This window comes from Perissodus microlepis, chromosome 7, assembly GCF_051167445.1.
Source record: "Perissodus microlepis isolate ML-2025 ecotype Zambia chromosome 7, ASM5116744v1, whole genome shotgun sequence".
NCBI classification, from domain to species: Eukaryota; Metazoa; Chordata; class Actinopteri; order Cichliformes; family Cichlidae; genus Perissodus; species Perissodus microlepis.
The window spans coordinates 4572406-4588356 of record NC_140467.1 but is presented as its reverse complement, the minus strand read 5'-3'; the positions used below and the strand labels follow the sequence as shown (position 1 = coordinate 4588356).

The following is a 15951-nucleotide window of genomic DNA, read 5'->3' as shown; positions in this document are numbered from 1 at the left end:
CAAAAACAAGTAATGCCAGTCAGTGAAAGGCTTCCAAAAGCCAAGCATTATCTCTCTCCTCTCTTTCATTGAGAACAAAGACAGTTAAATCTATAACGTAGCTGTTTGTTAACAGCGTGATAGCTGTGGTTTAGCCTCCATCCTACCCTGATAGAGGCCTGTTTTGTAACTAGGCCCCTGAGGTGGCCGCATATTTGCTGGGTGAGTAAGGAATGTGGTTACATGCCTTAGACATTAGCTATGACGGAGCACTGGCTCCACAAGAGAGGGAGGTAGCAGAGGAGAAGGAGGGAGGGGAGGTTGGGTAGAGTCTGAGCTCACGGCAAGTGAGCTCATTCACCCCCAGAGCTCGAGGAGAGAGTGCAGCTCCGTCATCCTCTTTGCAGAGAGAGAGAGAGGAGGGAGGGAGAGGGAGGAGTGTAAGCCAGTGACTGAGCGAATGAGAGGAAAGGAGAGTGGAGCGGCACAACAATAGTGGGCTGCTCTTCTGGCTGTGGACTCACAGAGACAGAGAGAGCGCTCAGAGGAACACACAGACGCTCTGTAAACCAGCTGCAGGCAGATTACAACTGGCGTTTACATACAGGCGTTACAGGCTACTCACTTTTGTTTTTTCTCTGGCACTCTCTGTGGTCACCATTCTTCACAAAACCACAGAATTACCAAATATTGACGCAGGAGAATTTTCGGAATTTTTGTGGTCATTGCATGGGATTTTGGCCATTTGTTGACTTGAGGAGCGTGTCCACAGACATTTTGGACTAGTTTTTGTTCTGCTGGGTCCATTTGCTGAGGGTCACCGGCTGGACAGCTGGAACAGCTAACTTGACTTGAGTGGAGTTTTGTGGACTTGGGGTTTTCAGTGGGCTCACCTTTGTCACTCCTCTGAGGAGAACAGAGTGCGTTCTCGGGGATGCCTCTGGATGTGGTGATTGCCCCAGCAGAGGACTGTTTTTGGCCGGACCTGCAGGACACAGACATGAGGCTGAAGATCAGGGTCCGCCGGATGAAGGAGGGGAGAGAGCTTCGAGGTGTGTATTCACCTGGAGGAGAAGAGATACGTGTGTCTGTGTGGGTGCAAGGTGATAAGATGCAACATGTTTGGATTGAAGTCCTGTGCGTTTGGCATACATGCAGAAGATGGAATGTGATTTATGATATGCATTGAGTTGCATGGCTATGAAATGCACGATTGCTGAATACATGCAGAAAAGGTGCTAACAAGGTGGAAAGCCACTGATAATAGTTTGTGCGCTGCAGATGAGTACACACAGTGGACTGTCAGGTATTTACCATTTCAAGCTTTATCCGAACGAAACATAGCAGTGAAGTGAATTTTTAAGAGTTATTAGAGAGATGGGATTCTACATCAGGCTAAAAAAGAATTTATTAGGCGTAGCAAGCCAGACCTGAGAGTTGCTGTCCCATCTTTTGTTTTTGGACTTAATTTGTTTAGAGGTATAGAATAGGAAGAAAGGGGATTAAGAAGATGACATCATGAAGATGAGAAGCGATGAAGAGGGAAAAGAGGAGAGAAAAAGAGCTAGTGGGGGAGCGGATGAGAGCTGTGACCCATGGTATGACATAGTGCTCATGCTCTCTCAGCCTGTGGTCATTGAAATGTAAAATTATCACAAAGGCTCTTTCTTTCTCTCTTTCTTTTCCTCCGCTCTTGGCTTTTCTTTCTCGCTCCTGCTCACTCGCTCTCTCTGCAGAATGGTGTCTTGTGGAGATTATGTTATCAATATGTGTGCAGTGTGCACTGCAGGTGTTTAACATAACACCTTTTCACACAGAGCAATGAGGCAATGCAGAGCAATGGAAAAATCCTTTTTATACAACAATACGGCATCGTGCACGTTGCACAAAATATGTCTTTAGCTCGTCATTTGCTCAAATTCATTTGCTGGTTTTGTAGTTGAACCTTTTGGATAACAGATGTATGTCTATTTAGACGGTACACACAGGGCATTTTAGAGCACCGGCTCAAAGCAGTTATCTGCACCTGTCACTCATCACATGTGCACATGTGCATGTACGGGTTATATCTACACAACCAGATTCTGCTGCTGTAAGTGTCAAATTCATGTACTCAGAGAAAGCTGGGATGGGTGGGGGATCACACATTTGCCATCAGCAGATGAAAATAGAATTATATGTGTCACAGGTACTGAGCACTTTAACACATCTCTGTGGAAATAGATTTGTCAATGCAGGCTAAATTATATGGTGGTTTATGGTCTTTTATTGCAGTAACACAGTGCTGCTGAAACGGCAGTTGATCAAAGTGGAATATTCCTGCTATCTGTCCAGTAAGATAAAGAGCAATGAAGTTTAACCGTCAGCTAATATGACGTAAATATCGTGCTCTCATTCGCAGCCATCATAAAGCCGATGCTGTGCATGAAAGCGATGACCTCATCCTACTATCTCATCCATGTTCTGTCAGTCTACACATTTCTGTCACAAAAACCCACACAAGCGCACACACTTTCATTGCATCGTCAGGCCCCAGCACAGCCTTTGTGGAGCTGAAGTGGGACATGTGTGCAATGATGTCATGTGAGGAGGGTGAGGCGGGGAGGGGAGCGGGTACATTGAGATGCTAATGTCCCCTCATAGTGGAGGGGACAGCTGGAGGGGCACAGAGGATGGCGTCATGTCTCCCCTGATATCAGCCAAAGAGAAAAATGATGGAGGGGGAGTGGGGTAGTCGTTCAATGCCCCCCCACCCCCTGGGCCTGAAAGCTTGTCTGTGTGCATGAACACGTCTGCTTTGTGTATTGCCCCCCCTACTCCATTAACAGACAAGTAAAAGAGTAAAACGGAGGCTGAAGCACACACACACACACACACACACACACAGAGAGAAAGGGGGTGAGCTTGTGTTGGCAAGGAAGTCAATTGTACGAACAGCAGTGATGTAATAGCAGAGATCCCATTAAACCATAACTTCTAGGCAGGTGTGCCTCTGTTCATTTGCTTATTCCACCCTCCATTCATCTTTTAGTTTTCTGCAGCAGCAGCACAGCTCTGAAGAGTCTGATTTTGATCTGCTTAACATACACACTTTTCACGTTAGCGAAACAATAGCCCATGCCTTCATACTGAAAGCTGGGTATTAATTTAGATGTGGGAAATGACTGGTGAGGAGAGGGACTGCTGCTCGCTGCCGGCAAACAAAGAAAGGCCTGAGTGCTCGTCTCTGACGGAGCAAGAGAGAGGAAAATAAGCAGTTGCTTAAATGATGAAGTGGGCAGAGAAAAACGGAAAAAGGAAGTCACCACTGCTGAGAGCTGCCGATGGCGACACAGTGCCCTCTTTCCCGGTTGTGGGTTTTCCTACTCCCCAAACTGCTTTTTTTTTCTTTTTTTCTTTTCTTTTCTTCTTTTAAAGAGTATGTTCAGAATTTAGTCACATCCTGCCAGAGTATGGTTTCATGATTTCACTGTTTGAACAATAATGTGAGAAGCTCTGGTTTTTGTTCCACAAAAACAAAACTGTAGGTTTAGGTTGGTATGTCTGTGGGAAATTTAACTCGTGAGTTTAATGGAGGGTGTCAGTTTCTGCTGATTATCATGAAGGTGAATTCATCTCTCCCATTTGACTTTCTGATGTCATCTTCACAGACAGCTGGGCTGGTGTGTGTCACAGGGTATTTTCAGTGACCTCAGTGTGAGTGTACAGTATGTTTATATGTGTGCTTAGATAGGAATGAACGGATGTGTCATCCTTTTCTAATGGAGAATGTGAGGCCACATCTTTTAGGTTTTTTGGTGTATGTGTGCATAAATCAGTGTGCTCATATGCCCTTGTTTCTTACCAGTATTTGGAGCAGGGTGGTGTTGGTGAGGGGAAGCAAATTGTCATCAACAACACTGCTTTTCCTTGTTGTCTTGGCAACCCTAAGTAGAGCAAGGTCAGGTGACGAGGTGGCAATAACACGCTATCTCCTGTGTGACTAATGTCCATTAGCACCAACCGTGTAAAGCTTTGACTACAAGGAAGGTGTTTGTAATTGTGTTGACGTAATGTCGCTGTAATAGCACTCGAAAAGCCAGAAGGCACACTCAGTCCTGCTTTCTTATCTCTGACTTCAGTCACCCTTTATGCCAGTAACCCCTTACTCACTCATAGGCAAACTCTAGCTGGCCCAACTTTGTGCTTTTTTTGTGTTTATTTAACACGAGATTAGGCGTGCTACACTAGTCGGGACTACAATTATCAGTTCAATCAATTCAGAATATTTCTGTTCGTGTGTTCATTTCCCTGCACACCCACACACACACATAAACACACAGACCGTGTGGAATGTCCTGTCTTCAGTCCTTCTAACAACTCTCTAACAATGTAAGCGCATACAAAAGGAAATGCTTGCTGTGTGATGTAGCTATTCCTGTTGATCCGACTGTCTCCAGGAACATACCACTCCCTCACACAGATACAGTATATGCTATATGTAGTGCAATCTTTTTTCCACACCAGCAGCCTGGGAACTTGGAAACCAGGAAAGAAACTCTTCAGAGATCCCTTCCTCCCTCTGCTTTATCAATTATCAGTGCTGTAGCACTGCCCGTAGGCTCGCTGCAAGGGGAGAAGCTATTGAGAAACAGTCTAGTGTGAACTCCACACTCTGTATGTTTAGTCTACGTTGTATAGGCCAAGAAAAGGTTTGATCATAGAGTTGTTGCCGTAATGGCAGCAATCCCTCAGCCTCCTCTTGAAAGTTATCCGATTGCTCCTTCTGCATCAAATGCCTCTCTACACTCCACCACCCATGTGGACTGTTGATGTCATCGCTCCGCTGGTTGCCATTAATAGCTGGAAACAGACAGGCCTTCTTCACTTTGCTCTTAAAGGAACATTACACCCAGAATAGCACTAGGTCATCGGGATGCACCCAGCCTACTCACTGCTCAAAAGCTGTGCTGTTGTGAAATAGCACCACATACCAAAAGCTGCTATCTTCTGTGGATTTGCACAACCTTTTTATGCAGCTCTCCTGTTTGTTGGGTGCACGCACATGAAACTGTGTGCTCCACATGTGTGCGTCTGTTTGTTTGCCAGTTGTTGTTACTCGAGTAGGGCAGCTGGGTGTGTGTTACAGGGGAAGGCAGCGTCCTGCTTGCACTGTGCTGTGTGTGCTACTTGGGGATAGTGATGTCATGTCTCACTCACTCTCACTAAGTGAATGTGTATGTATGTGTGTGTGTTAAGGTGTGTGCATGCACTGCATCCAGGATTGGGTCAGGGAAGGCTGAACCTAGATTAGGCTCTAATCGTCTTTCTGGGACTCAAGGTTTCCTTGAAGCACTCCCTCTCCTCTCCACACTCCTCAGCGAGGTCAGCACCCAAAGAAAACCCCTACCTCTTTTCCTTGTCCCCCTCCCTGTAGTTGTACAACTGCAGTACTGCAGACTATTAATGAGTATGGGTACTTGTGTGTGTGTGTGTGTGTGTGTGTGAATTGAGTGGAGAGTGTGTTAATGTCAGTGAGAGTGAATATTGGGATATATTGACCGCAACAGTATGAGATCATTTCTTCAGATCATATCTTCTTCGTCTTCTGTCGTGTGTGTGTGGGTGTGCGTTTGACCATGCATTAGTGTGTGTGTGCTTTTCAGCTGTCAGTGGAGATGTTACTGGGCCTCTGTCCTGGCCCTGCACCTGTGGCCTCGCTCATTCCCTCAGCCTGACGCAATGCTCTGCTACAGGACATGAGCTCATACAGGAAACGGAGCCACACACACGCACGCATACACATATGCCAAAAGTGGAGCCGCCTGCCTCTTAAAGGGCCAGACGCGCATTCCTGGCCACCCAGCAGTTAACCTAACTCACTCACAGAAGCACAGAGAGCCCCTTTTTTTCCAGCTCCTGCTGCTCTAAGGGGACCCAGACATTGTAGCCCAGATTCACCTTTTAAAGACTACTGAGCGTCTGCTAATGATGGTGCAGTGTTCGTGATGGAAGTCTTTGCAGAGGTCCCAGTGTGTGTGTGTTCGTGTGTGTCTAAATGGAAAACCATTCATATGCCTAACCGCTTCTCTCCATCTCTTCTTTCCCTGCAGGAGGCTTTGCAGCTTTTTCCTCCTGTTTCCCCGGCCTGTGTGAAGGGAAGCCTGCCACTGCTCTACCTATGAGCTTGTCCCAGCCCTGCTTGCCTGTAGCTAACGTAGGGCCTACTCGCATCCTGCCTCACCTCTATTTGGGATCACAAAAAGACGTCCTCAATAAGGTATCATTTATTTTGGATATTTTGCCAGTAAAGAATGTCTGACTCGCTTTTACTCGCAATAAAGCATGATGCTAAACCACGTACATGTCCCTCTCTGCAGGATCTGATGGCTCAGAATGGTATCACCTATGTGCTGAATGCCAGCAACACCTGCCCCAAGCCAGACTTTATCAGCGAAAGCCATTTCATGCGCATCCCAGTAAATGACAACTACTGTGAGAAATTACTTCCATGGCTGGACAAAACGAACGAATTCATAGGTAAGGGCGTGTTCTGTGTTTTGTGTTTGGCTTGAAGGACGTGGAGATGAGGAAGTGAATTAATCTCAAATTATGCATCAAAGAATGCAGTGATATTCTGTTATTAACCATGCACATGTAATATAGGTAAACTGTCTGCTTAGATGAACCCTTGTACTCTTTCAGGATATGTCTGTTTTTATTCAGTAGACACTGATTTTCTCCCGAGTCTTCCTACTAAAAAGGAGACCTGTCAGTGGTATGCAGTGTTGCATGTATTTTCATATAGTTCTATATATTCATACTTATTTGTTTCCACCTCTCAACAGACAAAGCTAAGGTATCAAACTGCAGAGTCATTGTGCACTGCCTGGCTGGAATCTCACGTTCAGCAACCATCGCCATAGCATACATCATGAAGACAATGGGCCTATCGTCAGATGATGCCTACAGGTACACCTGCACTTCCCACCCATTAACAGCTGAGCTAAGGTGTCAGTACCAGTAGAAAGACATCTCATTGTTGTCAGGTGGAATCTAATTCTTAGATCCCTGCCAGCAAGCGTAGTTTATACAAAAGGCTTAGCTTTGCCCTGTCAGGACAAGTCTGGCACACTATTATGTATTGTGAATCAGTAAAAGGGCTCACACCCTTTATATAGGTCATTTATTTAATCTTAGGAACTCAGATGTGATTTATTATAAAACCATTACCGCACTTCAGAACACAATTGCTTAGTTGTGTCCTATTTTTTTCAAACTTTTTATTTTTTCTGCTGACAGATTCGTAAAGGACAGAAGACCGTCCATATCCCCCAACTTTAACTTCCTGGGTCAGTTGCTGGAGTTTGAGAAGGGCCTGCGATTACTCCAAGCTTTAACCTCCGATGACAAGAAATCTGAAAACAACACTAAGCAGAATTCAGAGGTTAACGGAGTCATCACAGGTTTCGAGATGAATGGTCATCATAGCAACTGTGACTCATCCACCACAGAGCCACACATCCCACCGGAACCCAAGCTGTCGTCACCCACCTCTCTCCAGCAAGGCTTCAATGGCCTGCACCTCTCTGCAGAGAGGATCATGGACACTAATCGACTCAAACGCTCCTTCTCCCTAGACATTAAGTCTGTCTATTCCCCTAACAGTTCCCACTGCCCCAGCCTGGCACCCACACACTCTGAAGACGTCCCCAAGCTGTGCAAGCTTGACAGCCCAGGAAGAGGCATCTCCAATGGTGTCTGTTCTCAGTCTCCCGTCCTTGACAGCCCCAGCTCCTCTGATTCACCATTCCCCTCACCGGGCAGTGGGGGCAGCATAGGGGGCTTGGGATTCAGTGGAAGTGAAGGAGTCCATCGTTCTGGTTCTTCCTCATCCAGACCCAGAAGAAAAACCAAACAAAACTGCAGCAGTTCGCCGATCCACTCCCAACCACGCCAGCCTCCGCAGTCCCTCAACTTGCTGCTGGACCACAAGAGCCCCAGCCTGGAAGAAAACCTAAAGGGCTCCCTGCTCCTCTCATTACCTTCCCTGCCCACTGTGGGTTCTGGGGCTATGTGGACCAAACACAGAGACACTGTCCAAGCCACAACCCCCGTCACTCCAGTCACCCCGACTGCAGATACTCCCTGGCACTTTGGAGCAGAGGAAGGTGGTCAGGGAGAGATGGAGCTGGGAGCAGGAGAGGTAGGGGGACAGGAGTCGTCGGTGAGGTTCGGTAGCAGCTCGGCGTATGTGGCATTTGGGTGTAGCGAAGGTGTGCGGTTACGAGACAAATCCCAGAGGGAGAAGCCGTCAGCACCACAGACGCAACGAGACCTCCGAGACTCTTCGTCGTCTTCAGCAGTGACAATGTCCACCAGCTCGAGTAACAGTGGGGCTGCATCTGAAAAGCAGTTCAAGCGGCGCAGCTGTCAGATGGAGTTTGAGGAGGGCATCTCCGAGACAAGGTCCAGGGAAGAACTGGGGAAAATCGGGAAGCAGTCAAGCTTCTCTGGGAGCATGGAGATCATAGAGGTATCCTGACAGATAATGGACATCATCAGAGCTGCCCCTTGGGGGCAAAAATGGACCTAGTTAGAGGGAGCGCACCTTGACAGTCAAGGTGGAGCCGAGGAGTTGTTATTGGGGGTTTTTTAAGCTCCCCTTACAGACAGTGTTAAAGACTCTAGTTGAGAGAAGGACAAATGCAAGCTGAGCGTTAATGTGAAAAGGTTAGCATTCGCACCTGGACAGACAGAGCCTCAGATGTGGTGCTTAGCAGACCATAACCATCCTGAACTCTTGTACAAAAATGAAGAAAAATCTTGGGGGGGGAGGGAGGTAAAGAGGACAAATCTAGGTACTGAACTCTTTATGTTTATGAGCTCTGTCCCAGACAAAATGAAACAACCCAGGGCAAATGTTGCATCCTTAATATATAGAATTCTTCCCTTATTTTGACAGAGTTGAGACACAAACTGCTTGCCTGTGGTCAAACGTAGCGTGTTTCAGTGGGTGTATAGCTTGTGATTTGAGCCAAGCCCGATGTTCTCTCTCCCGACGCTTCACCCCGGTTTCGATAAGCCTCATAAGCTCGCACGGCTACGTTTGTCCCCCTTCCCAGTGGCTCTGCCTACTACAGGGAAAACAATAAAGGACTCCTTAACAGCACCATATCCTCACATCGCCACAGCACAAGGCAGAGAGATCCAAAGGACTTAATATTAAGGCGGTACTGCACCCTGACAATGAAGGATCCTCTGCATTTTGTTGATGAAAGACTATTTGAAGAATGGGCAGTGTTTCCCCCTCCTAAAGCACAGTGCGCCTTTCCTGACTTTGTTCCCTTGTTTCCAGTGTTAACAGCGTGATGGGACTGAGGTTTCAGGATGCTGATGAGGGTATGCGTTAATAACCCTTCAGCTCGCTATTAGACCCCCTCCGAGCCTCCTCCCACTCCTTCCAGTCACCACCTATGGTCGCCGCTGAGCATGCACCTGAGAGGCTGACTACAGACAGACGAATACTATATATACAATATGAATATATATAGCAATTTTAATGGACTTCTGTTTAGTTATAGTTTTAATTTATTGTATTGGTTCATTCTGGTAATGAGAAATAATATAATGTTTTGTGGATTTATTTCTTTTTTCTTTTGTTGAATTATAATTATTATTATTATTTGCTGTATGGTATTTATGAACACACACTCAAACGAATACACACATTCAACAAATTCAAGCAAAGCAATATGTGATGTTCCTTCTTTGGGGAGAGTGATGTATGATCCTGAGATGCACTTTTCTGCTTTTCTGGTAACAATTAGTCAAATTATCTTTCGCATCCTTGCAACATGATACTCCTAAAGCCAAGTTTTGACTCTTTTTTTTGTACTTAGAAGATGACACACACTCCCCTCTAATATCTTTTAAGGACAGCACTGCTGTTCTCGCTCATCTGCAGCGTGACCTCTTGATTTCAATTGAGGGCTTAAGCGTTACCTAAAAAGACTGTTTTGTTTGTCTGTGTGAAGAGGGAGACAGAGTAGCCATGCAATCTCTGATCACTCACACACAGTGAAACATCCTCTGCCAGTTTCATGAGGGCTTGCATAACAACAGCTATATGCAAACAGACGCAATCTTTCACAAGTTTGAGATTTAAAGGCTGAGCGTCCTCCCTGAGCCAGCACATGTTTATCAGTCATCATCACAGTGCATCCACCAAAGCTGAAACCAACACACACACACACGCATACACACCTCACACTGTATGCCCTTATACTCACACATGTAAAGCCTAGCTCCCCTCCCTTCCACACACACACACACCCTTTTGTTCATTCTCAGGGGATCTTTCAGTGAGCCAAGCCCGACACAGGGTACACAGCTGCTGGTACATCAGCACAATGCATGTCCATAAAGCTCCTTAGCTTTTCTTTCTGTCTGTTTTTTGTTTTCTTATTTCTTATTTTCCAAAGCTTTGATTAAAAACACCAGTAACAAAATGGAAAGGAAAAAAGTGAGGATCTTCGTATCCTGAGGTGAAAGACATGAATGCTCTCCTGGTGCGAGATGGTTATTTATTTATGATGTAAATGTGTTTATTTTTCCTTTGACCCTTGATTAGCTTTACTCTTTGGCAATCTCTGACTTTTGACCTTATGCTGCTGCAACTACAGTAAGTTCAGATAGATTCCTATGTTTCCCCCGGGGCTCAAGCAACCTTTCTTTTCCTCACCTCCCTCCTTATATTTTTAAAAAAACTGTTGTTAGAATTATTTATGACATGTAACAAGGATGATGCAGGCTGTCCCATTTGCTAAAATTATTATTATTATTATTATTGTTATTATTATTATTATTACTATGTTGTTGTGTAAATAGCAACGCATCTAAGAACACTGATGAATTTAGATGAGTTTTTAAAAGAAAATCCTGATACCTTAGGCTGCTTGATGCAAAAATACCTCAGGTTCTACTGAAAGGCTTTTCCTTCCCCTGTTCATGTTTTTGTGAAAATGAGACAAAAATACAGAAATGACAAAATACAAACTCCTCTCTGCTTCTTCTTCTTCTTTGTGTGTTTACATTGGGTGCGATCAGGGCTGGGGAGGGAATTCCACCAACAGATTAACAACACATTACGACATCCAGAGATGCAGAGGCTCAGTATTGATTTTCTGTTTAACAAACTCGTCTCTGACCACATAACAGGGCTTCATTGATTTTTTCTTCCTCTTGTTCTCCGTCAGTGCCGGTGGCACATGGTTGCATATGCTGGTAGGGTTGTGAATTATTAAATGCAAAGACTAATTTGAAGAGAACAAGAGAAAAGAGACATGTCTTAATAAGAATTAAGCAACATTTCAGGTTCCTGCTTTCAAAAAAAAAGAAGAGTATATTACAGTGAATGAAAGTAGGGGTGTCAGATGGCTTTTTGGCATCGTTTTTTAATTATCTAGAAAATTATTTGAGCTAGGTCTTTCAACTTTTTTTAGGGTAAATATCTGGTACTGTTGCTATATAAATGTTGACTCTCACAACGTGGCTCAAGATAACTTAGAAGGAAGGATGTCTTAAGTCCCTAAAGTATTTGGATGTCTGATCTCTGACAGCAGATTTAGCAGCTTGTACTAATCGCAGTTTTGCACGGAGGGGACATATTATTTTATTTACAGCTTTTCATATACAAAACACGTTCTTTTAATGAGTCCAAATAAGGGTAATGAATTTACAGATAGTAAAGCTCAAACGTAGGACAACAATCCAAAAAAACAACCAAAACATCAAAGCAGTCCCAGGTAAAACAAAAGTTGACAAATCCAAATAACTTTGGATTTTTAATACATAGTCATATTTACAGTTCTTAGCAAGTTTATTATGTCACTTGTCATTTAAAAAAAAAGTCACGTTCTAGATTGAAAGTAAATATCTGTACCGTGCTGCCAGTAATTATATTTTTAGAAATATCCCTTGGATTAAAGCGCATCCACATATGGGTGGATTATTAGTTACAGAAACATTTAAAACATGAATTTGGTAATTCCCACTATGGTTAATTTAGGGTAGCTGCAGCACAAACATTGGGTCTCATAAATTTGTTAGCCACTGGTTGTACAGTATACTTTATGCACCCTCACAGCCCAGCAACAAGCTTTGTTCTGGCCAAGAAGAGAGGACGTGTGCTGAGTGTCATCTGTTGTAAGGACATCCAGCTAGCTTAGTTTAGCTTAAAGACAGGAAACAGAGGGAACCAAATAGCCTGGCAACACCCTCAACCACCCTCAGCACTTAAAAAAATCACAGCTAAGCATATTCCACGGTTTCATTTGAAGAATAAGGAGTAATAGATAAATAAAGGAAAAACAGGGATTTTATTAGAGCTGGACAGAGCTCGCTGTTTCTTTGTTTCCAGTTACTAAGGTGCAGGTTGCTAGCTATGGGTTTATAAAGACATGAGAGCAGTGCCAGTCTTGTTGTCCAAGTAACAAATAGGCATGAATGTAAAACATTTCACACTGAAGTACAAAACAATTAACAGATATACATATTTTAATTGCATAAATATGTCTTTTTAGTTTTTCTCACCAGTAGTTAACGGATGAATTTACACCAAGGTAACATTTAGGTGCCTCCATCAGAGATTTTTTTCACCACGTGGCGACCTAAAGCACACCTTCAGGCAATATAAGCACTCCCTGAGCCTTAACTAGGAACACTTGTGCAATCTAATGCAACCAAACAAAACAGCTGGGCCACAAATTCTACTTTTACGAAACTTGTTTTCAGCTTCAGTTGACAATAAACACAAAAGTGGTGGCACAACTGCAATCTGAGCTGTAAAAAAAAAAAAAAAAAAATTCCCTAATATTTTGTCACTGCTGAAAATGTGGAAGCCTTGAAACAGCTGTTGTGTTGGATTGCACAAGTGCTATATAAAGTGCTTGGTGAGTGTACATGTGTGTCTGAGAACAGGAAAGGGGCATGTTATGCCTCTAAAAAACATCACCCTGTTCTTCCCCGTTTTCCTGATTGACTCACTGTCTGGTTACGACTTTGCTTCCTCTTTTTTACTCAGAGCACACACACACACACACACACGACAGGTTCACAGGTCTTTTCCGGCTCGTCTCCTCCTCAGCCTCTTCCTTATCCCTCTGTTTCTTTGAGCACACGAGTAAGGGAGGCTGACTGGCAAGGGTGCGGTGTTTGCCAATGATGTGATGTGTTTGAACATTGCTTACCTCTAGGGGATGAGACACTGAGATGAGGTAGTGGTGTGTTTGTGTGAGAAAGAAAAAGACAAAGAGAGGCATTTGCCCCAAGAGAATACAGTGTACACGTATGTTACAAAAAACATCCGAATCCATGGGGGGCATTCATCGAGCGCCATCGGTGGGGGTTTCACTACAAAAGCAGTTTTGGTTTCATAATGTCATGGTGGAATTCCACCTTGTGCAATCAAACAACATCTCTCCTGCAAACAAGACATCCCTCCTAAAGCCCAACGATTTGATCTGGTCTAGCCCAAACAACTAATGGGGAAATGAGTGAGGTGAGGAGGAGCGAAGAAGATGGAACGAATCCTTTCAGCGTGTCCAAACACACAAACAACATGCAAAACCAGATGGCCCTTAGCCTTCAGCACAATGCTGCCTTAATGAGCGTGTCCAATAAGAGACAGGCAGAGGTAATGACATTACCACCATCTCCAGCTGAGTCCCTCTGCTTTTCTTCTCTGAGTGTGTCTCTCTTTTATTGCCATCATGGGAATTCCCCCTGACAAGACCACCGTGGCTATGAAATACACAGTAAAATCCCATTTACTCACTTTCATCCTACTTGCCACGCTGGTGTGCATATTTATTACCTGGATCACAACAGATAATCCCTTTACAATATGCACCCTCTAGATGCGTATATGTGTGTGCGTTTGTTTTTCAAGGTGCCCTCAGCTCGTATTATATACGGATCTGCATCTCGGGTAACCTGCCTTGTCTACAGTCTCTTTTCTGTTCTGCTGTAGTCTGCACTTCTTTGCAGGTTTCCTGTTGCGAGTGTGCAGTGTCCTGAAATAGCTTTCAGAGCAATTCCTTTTTTCGTGGTAATTTCTCTGCTGTTTCTTTATTTATTTATTTTTCATTTATATTTTAATAGCCCTGAGCGCTCCCTTACTTTGCAGATTGTTTAGTAAAACAAATATATGGGAGGGTCAAGGCCAGACAGGCAGCTGGAAAGAATGCAAATAATGTGCATGTGGATAGAAAGTGAGCGTGTGTAGGTGTGTGTGTGTGTGTGTGTGTGTGTGTGTGTGTGTGTGTCTAGGTGTTGGATAAAAGTGTGCATATGAAACTTTATTAGGTATGCCTTTGTAGCACTAGTTTGCCCTCAGAAATTCTTAGTTCTTTGTGGCACAGACTCAACAAGGTGCTGGAAACAGTACTTAGAGATTTCAGTCCATACTGTCATCACAGCTGATGCAGATTTGTTGGCTCTACATCCATAATGCAAATCCCATTCCACCACATCCCAAAGGTGCAGGAGTTCACTGTTGAATAAAGTGAACTCATTGACATGTTCAAGAAGAAGGTTTGAGATGATTTGAGCTTTTGTGACATGGTGTGTTACGCAGGAAGGAGCCGTCAGCAGGTGTCTGCACTGTGGTCATAAAGGAGTGGCCAGTGGCCAGTAACAATACTCAGGTAGGCTGTGATTAAATAATGCTCAGTTGGTACTAAGGAACCCAAACTAGTCAACTGGCCAAGCAAACACCACTACCAGCCTGAACAGTTGATACAAAGCTGGGTGGGTCTGTGTTTTCATATTTACACCAAATTCTGACCCTCCTATCCGAATGTTGCCACAGAGACTGACACAGAGAGAGAGAGAACTGTTCCTCACTGGATATTTTCTCCTTTTCTGACCATTCTCTGTAAAGCTTAGCAATGGTTGTGTAGGAAAATACCACTAAAGTATACCAGCCAGCCTGGCACCAACAACCATACCAAGTTTAAAGCATAACAAACAGTTGAATAGGTGTACCCAATAAAGTGGCTGATGAGTGTACGCATTCTTTGGATGTTAGACCGATATCTTACGCATGCATTGCATGCATACATGAGATGTTTTTATACACACACACACACACATATATATATATATATATATATATATATGAGGGCAAACCCAACCGGTTTTGTAAGTTGTGTTGATTTGTGTGGTGAAACAGAAGCTCCTGGTCATGACAGAGACATAATGACTGCACAGTAAGCACCAGTGATTTTAGTCTACATCACAATTATATAAATAGTTGTGAGTCAAATAGTGTTTTTCATAATATGCAGGATATCATGTTTAAACAGTACATGACAATCCAGGACAGTTTATACTCTCTGTGACCAAAGTCAAACCACATAGCAAAGAACAATCAGAGCACTCTGGTTAGCATCTCAGGATAGGAAGTTTATGTGTAAAGCACAAACAGTGGTGCTTTTTTTGTTTTTGTTTAAATAACCACTCAAAGTAGGATATTAGTGTGAAGTAATACAGTAGAAATGGATTCCTGAAGTCTCTCGCAACTCACCACAACTTTTTCCATCTTTGGTTTTATGATGATGTGATAGAGAGCACAGTTTGAACTCTTTTAATGCAAATCTACATTATCATCAGAGTCATGTCCACTCTTGTGGGTCATATGGAAGGATCTACTTTGTTTTGTGCGTGCTTTAATTAATGTCTGCTCCTTGTCCCTCTATGTGTGCATAGATAAGTTTTTACATGCTTTATGCAGACAGCAAATAGTAGTGACAGTGAAACATTACATCTGTGAACAGTATGTGCATTAACATGTGCTGCATATGTGTTAGCATGCATGTGTGGGTGAATGATAGCGTGTGTGTCCACCCTCTCACAGTGGCTGATGGGTACCAGACGTATGCTGAGGGGCTGCCTGGCGCCTGGTCCAGGCCTTCTATATGGAAACAGTTT

At 44.0% G+C, this 15951-nt stretch overlaps 1 protein-coding gene across 8 annotated transcripts in view; it reads left to right on the top strand.

The window, feature by feature from the left end:
• The window catches only part of dusp8a (dual specificity phosphatase 8a), a 38660-nt gene extending 30048 nt beyond the window's left edge, over positions 1-8612 (top strand). For 7 of the 8 annotated variants that reach the window (XM_084932940.1, XM_084932935.1, XM_084932942.1 and 4 more), the window contains exons 4-7: positions 6072-6238; positions 6339-6498; positions 6807-6930; positions 7261-8612. In XM_084932940.1, coding sequence (XP_084789066.1) covers positions 6072-6238; positions 6339-6498; positions 6807-6930; positions 7261-8503 — 1694 coding nt within the window. In that variant the 3' untranslated portion in view covers positions 8504-8612. Of the gene's footprint in view, positions 1-334; positions 1032-6071; positions 6239-6338; positions 6499-6806; positions 6931-7260 lie in introns of those variants that run through there. The other variant, XM_084932941.1, reaches the window with a different exon arrangement.
• Positions 8613-15951: the final 7339 nt, after the last annotated feature.